Source organism: Limanda limanda, chromosome 20, assembly GCF_963576545.1.
Source record: "Limanda limanda chromosome 20, fLimLim1.1, whole genome shotgun sequence".
NCBI classification, from domain to species: domain Eukaryota; kingdom Metazoa; phylum Chordata; class Actinopteri; order Pleuronectiformes; family Pleuronectidae; genus Limanda; species Limanda limanda.
Window position 1 is genome coordinate 6,651,435 of NC_083655.1, and position 11,566 is coordinate 6,663,000.

Below are 11,566 nucleotides of genomic sequence, written 5' to 3' on the forward strand. Positions count from 1 at the left end.
TTTACCCAGACAGAGTGTTTTCATCAGCCAGTCGCCGTCTCACACTCTGTTCCCTCTCTCCCAGATGGACCATGACCCTCGCAACCCTACTTACATCTCCTCGCAGGGCCCACTCGCCTCCACCGTGGCAGACTTCTGGCAGGTAAAACTCATCTCCACTCACTCTCCGTCTATCTTATTTTCTTTTTACCGATTTATTTCTGCAGCGGCGAGCGTCGGCGAGAACCTCCACAGAGCAGCTGGGTTGTGTGGATGGGTTTTTTGATGTCTTCTTCTTGGCGTAAGATTGTCTAGATTCATGTTTCATCAGTGTTTCAGTGATGGTGGGATCAGTCACGCAGATCAGCATGTGATTATTCACCTTTTTCCAAGTTGTGTCTGTAAACTTGAACGCTTAAAGCCTGATTGCTGCAGTTTGCATCACAAACTACTTCCCAGAGTTATAACGGAGTCAAATCTAAACTCAGACGACAGGATGCACATATTCAATTTCAGTTTGATTTACAGGAAATCCTTGTATCTGATGTCTGTTTGTTACGTTGATCAAACCACAGAGAAAAAGACAGAAATATCCCATTTTCACAACATCATACTTCCTCTTTACGTCCCTCAAACTGCTACAGTAAGTAATGGTTCCAAAACCTAAAGCATGACAATCCTTCAAATAGATTTTTATTATTTTAGAAAAACTGGATCTTCAGAAAAACCTCCCTGTGACAAAAGTAATGGTAACAAATGAGACACTTGAAATTAATGTGCTACCGCAGCGACACCAGCAGAATACATGAAACCAACCTGCAGCCTCTGGTGTTATATGAAAGTCAGGAAGTCTTATATCATTTATCATATTCCTGATGTTTGCTTAGATTAGCCTTTTTCCTCTTGTCCCGAAATGTCAGAGGAACTCGCCATCAATCACCGGCTGTTGTAAAACATGTTGACTTGTGTGGAGGTATTTTATAAATGACCTGTGGTCGCTAAATAGCGTTCGTATAGGTTAATAGGAAGGCACTGTAGTTATCAGAGAGCCCATCACCTCCATATGGGGAAGTCTTGCTCCTCGTGACCAGGATGTAGAAGTTGGAACTCGAACGGTGCCGACTTTGTGTTGGCACAGACGCCAGAGCCGGTTCTGTTTGGTTCTGCACATCCAAAATCAGAATACTGTCGTTTAAATGGCTTTTCTAACTTAAAAAAACAATCCTGCTTACAAGCCCTGTCCTCGCGTTGTGCACATGTTAATGAAATAGAGAAAAGCTCGGCGAAAATGTACATTAATTGACCACATCAGCTCGAATAGAAATGAAAGCTGCCCTGCTCTCTGTTCAATTTGAGCCTTAATTGAAACAGTTGATAATTGCCTCTCCGTCATTTTGCTTATTTGTTTGTTTTTCTGCCAAATTCCTCGTGCGCCAGGTGAATTAATGCACATCCATTAGCTCATGTGCTGTTTAACCGTGAACTCAACTCTTCCCAATTAAGCAGAAAAATAATGGAAAAAATTAGACACAGATCGTCCGGTGGGCTGAACATCAGCTCCGTCTCTGGGAAACAAGTAGGACCCGTTCATTATTGGACGTGGTTAACCTTGGACTGTGGCACTCTCTCTCCTTCCATTAAAAGTAAACAAACAAGAGGAAACACCGACGCTCTCATGCAAATGGACGGTGCAGTAGGCAAATCTCCTTTTTTTTTTTTTTTTTTTGCTCCGTCCTCTCTAATCCATACTGGCCCCAGGCAGCGCTGTGGAAGGCGGCTCGGCTCCTAATCCTCCACTCCTCATTCCTCCATCCGTTCATCCTTCACTCCTCGATCCGTCCCCCCCCTCCACCACCACCACCACCCTTCCACCCTTCCATCCTTCCTCCATCTCTTTGCTATTACCTCAGTTCCGGCTGGGCCTCGCTCTCCTGCTCTCCTCAGAATTTCAATGCAAGAAGAAAAAAAACAATCAGCATAAGTTCACACAGCGGCTCGTTTTCGGAATGTTACGACAAAAAAAAACTAAAAAAAGAAACACAGATGATGGGTTCTGGCTGAAAATGGAAAGCAGGAATGCACCTTTTCCTCCCTACGCCTGCAAATATTAGCCATACTTTACAAGACTAAATGCATAACATTACGTCCCATTATCACCTAACCTAATCTCATCACATCCTGGCACAGTTGGCGTGTAATGTGTCTACTGGGCCGGATCACAGAAGCTCGTGGTTAGCGTGTAGAGTCTGGGCCATTGTGTTTTTATAGCAATCATAAAACCTGTGTTTCCTCCTCATCTTCCTAATGGCTGCCGTGGGCCTGTATTTTTTCCCAAGGACACATTAGATTGTGATCAGATGAAATGGGGGCGGGGGGGTGCAGTCTGTGTTGCGATCTCGCTCACATGACGCCCCCCCCCCCCCGCTGCTCCACCCAACATTTATCATTTGTCACACGCGGAGAGGTGACATTTATTCATACTTCCTGCGCCGAGATTAAGAAATCAATTTCACCCTGATGCCCGGCTGCCGTGTGACGCTAATTTTCAATATGCCGCTCCCGAGTGGCACAGGTCTGCCACACGTTAGAGCCATTGTGACTCCAGATGCCTATGAAAGGCCTGTCGTCTCAGAAATCGGTCTGTGACGGGCGTCTGACAATCTGTCCCCCGATGTGTAGATGGTGTGGGAGAGCGGCTGCGTCGTCGTCGTCATGCTGACGCCACTGTCGGAGAACGGAGTGAAGCAGTGTCACCACTACTGGCCCGACGAGGGATCTGACGTCTACCACGTCTACGAGGTACGTGACTGAGAGGTTTCACAGCTTGACAGTAAACAGACATGTTGAGAAAACGCATCTGTTTCCTCAAACCTGTCCAATGCTGCAGCTCCTCTTTCCAGAATCTGTCGGAAACGGTTGTTTTGTTAGCTCCTGTCTCTTTAAGACCCCCCCCTGCTCCGATTGGTCAGCTGGCCCGGTCTAATCTGATTGGTCGACCACTTTCAGCACGGGCCTCCGCTCTTGTTTAACCTGGCTTCGTCTGTCAGAACCAGCTGCACGCCGTGAGATGAGCTCCCTCCGCCGCAGACTTTGGTCTTTTCAACTCCGCAGAACTTTTAAATTCACTAAAAGAAACAATAACACACTCGAGGAAAGAAACACTGGAAAAGCACAATATGTGTCCTTTAAAGAAATCCATCTTCCTCCTGACGTTCTGAACAAAAAGGCAAAAAAGTGTGTGCATGGAAACAGAGATTTGTGGTTATTTAGGAAGTAGGTGCAGGAGCTATCTGCACGACTGGAAACCACTCAGGGTTCATCAGAAATGCGGTTGCTTGTGTTATTTGTATGAACTACCTCCTTAAATCTAAATGTATCTTCAGGTCAACCTGGTGTCCGAGCACATCTGGTGTGAGGACTTCCTGGTGCGGAGCTTCTACCTGAAGAACCTGCAGACCAACGAGACTCGCACCGTCACCCAGTTCCACTTCCTGTCCTGGATGGACCGCGGGATCCCCGCCTCGGCCAGGACGCTGCTGGACTTCCGCAGGTAGAGTGGAGATCCTGCTCCGAGATTTCACCGCTTCTACAGCCGAGCTTTTTGTTCTTAATCACCTTCCTTTTATATATTCTGTATTCTGTCAGTGCCTCTTCTGGTCCCTTCTCCCTTTTGCCCCTTTGCCTCCCGGTGTCCTGGAGAATGGTTCTAATCAGGCCTGTGTTTCTGCACTCTCCCTTTCATCCCGGGCCTATTCCCCCCCTCACCTCCCTCCAGCACATGTGATGCAGCAAATTAACAGCCCCTGCACTTGCCTGGCTTGGCTTGGGAAGAGAAGGAAAAAAAAAATCACCTAATTCAAACACCCAATTAAATCAGAGCTGTCTGGCTAAAAACATGGGAGAGGGGGAAAGATAGTGACTGAATAACCTCACTCTGTTCTCCAGATAATGTGTTCTGGCAGAAGAGAAGCAATCGCTCCTCTGGGAGAACCCAGGAGGGAGAGGAGAGGACCTCCAAATGAGAATAGATGCATCTGATTTGTGGATGGAAGTCTCTCCCTGCGTTTGTAATGCAGATGAGAGGGGGGGGGGCGGGGTGGAGGATGTGCAGTGTTATCATGTCATCCTTCCCTGACAGAGTTGGTGCTGTTTTTAGTTTCAGATTAAACTGGGTGAGGCTTGCAGGCAGTTCTATTCATTTTATGTTATTGGTGTGTAGGTTTGAGCTGTGATGTGATTACATATATATAATTTTTTTTGCTGTTGAGATCTCTCCCCCCCCCCCTCATCAATGCTGCTGCAGGTTATTGGGAATCACGGTTTTGGCCACCTCTGTATATTGCGGTTGCCAGTGTCATTTTTGTGATGTTGCAGCTAGTAATATGAGCCCAGTTGCATAGTCACAAAAGTGATCATTGGAAACTGTGTCTCCTCAGCCAGGCCCGTGCACAAACTGTCTTTCTCTCACTCTCCGTCTCCTCCTCCTCCTCCTCCTCTTCCTCCTCCTCCTCCTCCACCTCCTCCTCTCACTGCTCCTTCCTCTGGCTTGCATGGGAACTCCAACCATCTCTGTGTGCTCTTTAACCAAGGACGGATTGAGATTTTACCAACATATATGCAATAAAAAAAAAACATTCAATACAATACAATGAATTCAAAAACATTTCTACTGCAATAGGAAGAGTTTAATTGGATTTTGATATTCAGCAGTTTTCAATACGTGTATTTGAATGATAAGGCCAGGGGTTTTTTTGTTTTTTTTACTGAAGATCAAGATCAAGCTCACGAGGACATCAAACAGAACTCACCTGCGCTTTGAAATGCAAGTTCAGTTCTCAGCTGAAGCTCTAAAGGAACGAATGTGTAGGAAACTTCACAAAAACAACATTTTCAGGAGAAAAAATCGGTACAGGAAGCTTGAAATATATATAAGAAGTGATAAATGAGTAATGCATGATATCAAATATGTATGTAGATATAATATCCTTCGGTATTTTTTTGTAAAACGAAAAATAATTGCAAGCTGCAGCACATTATTATCGCTATGGGTAGTAGCATTGATATTACAGTGGTAGTAATAAGTGACAAAAACAACTGACAAATGCAGTGTGATTTATGTTGCATTCATTTAATTATTCACATTCTACTAATAATAAATCAGATGCATGATTAATTTAAAAGTCTGGATTAAACTACAGACGCTATACGATGAGCTGTGAACTCATTGTTCACGTCGTGGACGAAATGTGAAACAACGAGGGAATCTCTCGGTGTAGTCAGTTTCCATGGCAACGGCCGGGTTGTGTGAAAAAAAGGCTTGTTGGCCTTCTCCTTCCTGTGGTGGTGTACAACGTTCCCAACTGGCCGGGGGTTAATGCGTCGGCGGTCGGCGATCACAGCATCACGCCGCCGCATCCCTCGGCCACACGTCGTCTGAAGAGATGCTCGACCTATTTTTTACGTGGATGTCTCTCTTTCGTTCTCCCTCTCTCTCCTGCCCCTCAAATTAAAGTGATTGAGCGACAGGAGGGAGGGGAAGGGGCTGGGGGGTACATCTCTCTGGATTCTCCATGAGTCACATTTAACCACCTTTAACTGTCGCTGTTATACCTCAGCGGAGAGAATCGATCATTTCTCCAGTGTATGTTTTACCAGCCCGTGCCTTTGAGACGGCGTGATGTCACACTAACTGTAATTTCTCTCTCTTTTCTTTCTCTTAATCCAGAAAGGTTAACAAGTGCTACCGGGGTCGATCTTGCCCAATAATTGTTCACTGCAGGCAAGTATGACTGTTTGATCGCTGTGACAGTGGCTGTGCGGCTGAACTGAAATACAGAGTGTTTGCCTGTGTGTTGGGAGGGGAGTATGGGGGGGGGGGGGCTGTTTATTTAAACCCGCTCAGTCCATTTACTCTACACGGGTCGGCTGTTTATTCCCGCTGCCTGCGTGTGTCTGTATGGAAATACTGTGGCACGGCGACACGCAGACAAACACTCTCTTCCATTTCCCGTTTGGTGGAGTTAGTTAACCGACCTTGATTGGTTGGTATTAAACACCAGGTATCTGTCTTCTTCACCACTTTTAATAGTCACATCCTGTTAAGTCATGCGTGGGGCCGGGCAGCCCGCTCTCCCACTGAGGGAGCTGAGCAGAATGAGTGTCTAGCACTGGATTAATGAAGCACTGGTGCTCAGGCCACTCTCCTGTTTTATTGGCCTTGCCTTTATTAGAGAGATGTGCACGCCTTGTTTGCAATTAACATGCAGAGCCGTTGAATGGCCGGCGGGCACAAAGGGAGGCTTTTCATAAGACTATCTCTGGAGTAATGGAAAAGCAAGGCTCTCCAAAAGCTGTTCCTCGAGCCGCCCCTGGCCTCTCAACCTCTCCTCTGCTCCCGAGGTGCATGCATTTAAAAGCCTTTGTCCCCAGTGGGCCTCAGAAACCATTCCCCTCTCCCCAGCAGCCCGGGCCGGTCTCAAGACCACACATGCTCTCGTGTGCAAAGGCTTAACATAATCACATTTATTGGAACATCAAATATTCACATCTCTTCAGGTACTTTCAAAAGAATATCAGGGATTATTATCGATTACTGCTACTTAAGTATTTAATTTTATCTGCGCCATCAGGTTTAAAGCGGCGTGCAGAGTTTAACGGGTGTTTAAATAGACTCCACAGCCGACGCGGATGTAAATTAGCAATTTGTTTCCTTGTGAGAAAAACACCGTGCGATTAAAGCGTCCGCAGGTTCCCTCTGCAAACTTAATCATCTCCCTCTCTCTCTCCCTCTCTCTCTCTCTCTCTCCCAGCAGTGATGGAGCTGGCAGGAGTGGGTCTTACATTCTGATTGACATGGTCCTCAATAGGATGGCGAAAGGTAACGATCAATGGCTTCCCTTTCACTCTCTCTGCTTGCGTGGAAGTGTTGCCCTGGCAACGCTAAAGCCTCTCATTTTCCTCGGAGGGTCTCGGGGACGCATTAGAGGCCGACTCTTCTGAGGCCTGGGAAGGCGGCGGCGGGAGACCGGGGCAGAAAATGGGAGAGAGAGAGAGAGAGAGAGGGAGGAACAAACAGAAAACAGAGAAATAGAAAATGACAAAGAAACCTATGACCACATTAGTAATTATCTGTCGGAGTCACCGTCACGCCGTATTGACCTGCATCATGATTGCGACGTGAATTTAGATGGCACATGCATGGAAATGACATTTTTGTATCAATATTTAATATTAAATGGTAACAGTTCATTTATTTTATTTCATTTTTGATTTATTCAGAACAGTCAGTACAGTTTGGAGCCTATAGGCACTCGAAAAGATCGTCTCCATTTAATTTTTTATGCAAATCCAACTGTGTGACTTCACCAGGATGGGAGAAAAAAGTGGAGCTCAAGGTGCTTTCATGTTTGATTTGAGTTGGTCCCTCCCAAATGTTTTATGATCAAAAAAGTCTCAGAAGACAAGAAGCACTTCACAGTTACATGCAAATTATTATCTGCAGAGCTACATAGAAAATAACAGGGAAGGAAAAGACCTGAAAGGGATCTCTACCAATACTACACTTTAAAACCATTCATAGCCTAGCCCTGCCGCCCCCCCGCCCTTCGCCCTTTGACCTCTGCCCTTTACCCCCCCCTCTCTGCCTGCAATCAGAGCAGGTCGGGAGGACACAGCCGCCTGTGATGCAGCCCCTCCCTTCACCGACTGTACAACAGTAATAAGACTGACCCCCGCTGATGGAGGTTCGTGTAGTTCACTGACGTACTTGCGTTGTCCCCGACGATGAAAGACGCCGCCCGGCCTCTTCTTAACCTTTTGTCTCCCGGCCGCAGAAGCGAAAAATGTATAAAATGAACATAATCTCACTCTCAAAAGCTTTTTCTCTCTGGTCGAGGAGCCTCTCTTCAGCTTAACTTTGGAATCCAGCCCTTCTGAGACATGAAAGTCTTGAGCTCTGGAGTAGTTTGAGTACCGAGTCCAGCTGCATTAAATCCCCCTTCTTCTCTCTCTCATACACACACACACACAAACACACACACACACACACACACACACACACACACACACACACACACACACACACACACACACACACACACACACACACACACACACAGACACACACACACACACACATCCCTTCTCTTGCTCCATCTCTTTTGCTTCCTTTCTCTGCCTCACTTTCAAAAGCATCTTGAGAGTTCAGGGTCTCGCTCTCTCTCTCCCTCTCACTCTCTCTCCTTCTCATTCCATTTTATTCTCTTTCCTTTTGTTGATTTTTTCAGCTCAGCTCTCGTGTTCTCCTCAGCAATCCATAAATCTGAAAGTAGGATACGATTTTCCAGATTCACACGAGCCAAAGCTGACTTAACTCGACAGCAGCTGATCACTGCTGAGAGCGAGCAACTGTTGCTCGGGTTAATCATCAGCGTGGCGGCTGCGAGGGCTATAAATCATTTTAATTAGGGTTTGTTGATCCTCACACACACACACACACTCAGATATGTATGTATCAAAAAGCTCTTAGCAGACTTTACAGTTGCACGCAATCTAAACCGATTCTTCAACGAGATTCTCACAGAGAAAGCAGCGCTCCACGCTTTTTTTTTTTCCAAATGCATTATTGCACATTTTCCCAGAACCCCCCAAAAATATCCTCTTGCATATTTTATCGAGAAACAGTCCTCGGCTCCCGTCCAAGTCTTTCCAGGGATGAATGTAATAATTTTCAATCGCTGCCCTGTTCCAAAGGGAGCCCGGCATAAAGAGAGATTGACAGATGTGAGCTGGATTACTCCGCTGCTTTGAACTCAGTCCAATTTTCGGTCTGTTGCAGGTGCTAAAGAGATTGATATTGCCGCTACCCTGGAGCACTTGAGAGACCAGAGAGCTGGCATGGTCCAGACAAAGGTAAGGTCCCCGGCTTTGAGTTGGAGAGGTGGGGGGGGGGGGAGCATGGAAGGAAAGGAGGGAGGGAGGGGAGGGAGGGAGGAGGGAGGAGGGGCTGCAGTCATTCAAACAGAGGATTGTGTACTTCATGTGCCCGGGATCAGGGGAAATGATGTGGTAATGGAGAACTGCTTCAGGATTAGAACAACATCGTCCACATTTAATTGCAGAGACTTTAAAACTGATGGAGGTCTTCTTTAGAGAAATATATGCATTTGAAGATTTTCCTTATTTCTGTCACACAAACAAATAAGATAAACATAAAAAGAAAGATAATTGATCCGGGACATGATGTTCAAACCACTAGGTTTAGCTTTTTTTTTGCTTTTAAATTGAAATTTAAAAAAAAATCTCCTTTTCTTTGTCTTTTATTTCGTTTTCATCCTGATAAATGTTGCCTGTGTTTCCCACTCCTGTAAAACCCACGCTGCCACTACTGAAACGCTTTAGTCTCAACAGCTTATATCACAGCGAGCCCTCCCCCCCCCACACCATTTTGGAAAACAGCTTCACGTGTGTTCCTCTCACCCACTAACGCACATAACAGGTGGGAAGCCTCATTTTCCTCCTCTCTTGTTATTGGAGGGGAACAATTATAATAGTAATAGTAATAATAATAAAGGCACACCTCATGCAGCGGTGGGTGATAATATTTATGGAGGCTGCCTGCTAACAGACGCCAGCGTTTCCTAGATGGCTCATTAAAGCTGCGTTTACATCTGCGCCCTCAGTTCCACGCAGGAGAGCTTTCTCTCTCCTGCTCTCTCTCCCTCCTTTTCTTTACCGACATGTCAAAGTGAAATTATATTGGAATATTGTTGATTCCACTCTGTGGCTTCATGCTGCGTCTACACTGAAATGAGACTGTATTAATGAGGTATGAAATGTTAGAATTGGGGTTTTAAGGATTAGACACGAATCGTCATTTGCCACTTTATTTTTGGAGAGCTGCAAAAAAATAGAAACAAACCAAGAGAAGGTTTATTTTCCTTCTTTTTCTGCTTTTGACATAAACATGCAGTGATTAAAGCAGGTCCGACCAGTTTTCTTCTTCCTCACTCGTCCTCCTTCTCTGATCAGTCAGGCAGAGATTGATCTCCCCCCAGTGGCGTGAATATGAACAGCAAGACACGCACCAAACTTCATTTAAAATGTTTCTCTTTAATACACACAACTTTAAACCCCACCTGGGATTAGATATATAACGGCATTGTGGGTATAGATGGATGCACTTACATGTTTTCCTGGCCGCATCGCAACATCAGAACACACAGATAAAAATAGAAAAACACTTCACTGCATAGAGAAAGCCACCAGTGACTCCTCCGTATTGATTTAGCTTCTCCTCAGGCCAGACCATGGCCGCCTGTGTGTTGACACATCTAAAGACTGTTCCCTCCAAACTCCTACGTACGGTTTCTCTGTGCGAAGGACCCCGTGGCCCGCAGCCTGGGGAGAGGAGAGGGATATAAAAACACCAGGTCCATGGGGCGAACATCAATCAGCCCCTTTTTGCTCTCCGCAGGGAAAACTATGAGTCGGATTGGCAAATACATGCACACACACACACACACACACACACACACACACACACACACACACACACACACACACACACACACACACACTGAGCAGAGAGACAGCTTGACTCAAAAGCTCCATTTTAAGACACACCTGGCTGGATCAATGGCAGCGCAGGGTACACGTGCACAGCGAGATGAAAAGCTCAGAGAGAGCTTCACCTTCACCTCCAGTCTGTGGTCACACACATCCCAGGCAGGGTCAGGACAGATGATGATGGAGGAGGAGGAAGAGGAGGAGGAGGAGGAGGAGGAGGAGGAGGCGGCAGCTGCCAATCATTCTGGGGTGGTCGTTCCGGAGCCATTACACACAAACTAAAACTTTCTCCTTCCCTATCTTCTTCTTCTCCTCCTCCTCAACAGGAGCAGTTTGAGTTTGCGCTGACAGCCGTGGCAGAGGAGGTGAATGCCATCCTGAAGGCGCTTCCACAGTGAAGGCATCATCGCCCACCCCCGACCCCCCCTACACACACACACACACTCAGCTTCTCCTCGCTGGCTGAGCACCGGTTTCCTCTGCCCACTCAAGACTGACATCTCTCCCTGCCCTTCCTTCTCCTCCTCCTCCTCGCTCTGTTTCTCTCTTCTCTGTCGTCTGCTGCCTCCTCTTCACCTCTATATATACTGTATACCTGTGAATGTTGTGCCAGATATTGCACCTGGATCCGTATTTGCTAAATTCTCGCCTCAGAGTACGGCTGTCGATCTGAGATCTGTGTCGATTGATGGAGGAACTTAGATCAGCACTCGTACAGTGAGGCCTTCCCCCCCCCCGATCCTCTATAACTGTGATGTTGTTCCTGAACAGTGCCACTGACGAGATGTTTACGTGATGTCAAATGATTTTCTTTCAAATTTTTTTTGTTCTAATAACTGATTCTGATGCAGAGAAATTTACATTTAAAACTCGTACTCTATGAAATGTTTAAATAAGTGTATATTCAGTGTCCCTGAGGCCACTTGAACTTCTGCATTTCACCTCTTGTCTTGTATTTCTAAATATTCTATATGTGAAAAAAGAAAAAAAACGCAATTGTCATATTTGAGAGCCTGGTAAA

At 46.1% G+C, this 11,566-nt stretch overlaps 1 protein-coding gene across 1 annotated transcript in view; it reads left to right on the plus strand.

The window, feature by feature from the left end:
- Positions 1 to 10,943, plus strand: part of ptprn2 (protein tyrosine phosphatase receptor type N2) — a 127,022-nt gene extending 116,079 nt beyond the window's left edge. The window contains exons 22-28 of the mRNA XM_061094287.1: positions 65 to 142; positions 2,659 to 2,778; positions 3,363 to 3,529; positions 5,705 to 5,758; positions 6,792 to 6,856; positions 8,816 to 8,889; positions 10,872 to 10,943. Of these exons, the coding sequence (XP_060950270.1) occupies positions 65 to 142; positions 2,659 to 2,778; positions 3,363 to 3,529; positions 5,705 to 5,758; positions 6,792 to 6,856; positions 8,816 to 8,889; positions 10,872 to 10,943 (630 nt within the window). The remainder of the gene's footprint in view (positions 1 to 64; positions 143 to 2,658; positions 2,779 to 3,362; positions 3,530 to 5,704; positions 5,759 to 6,791; positions 6,857 to 8,815; positions 8,890 to 10,871) is intronic.
- The last annotated feature ends 623 nt before the right edge of the window (positions 10,944 to 11,566 follow it).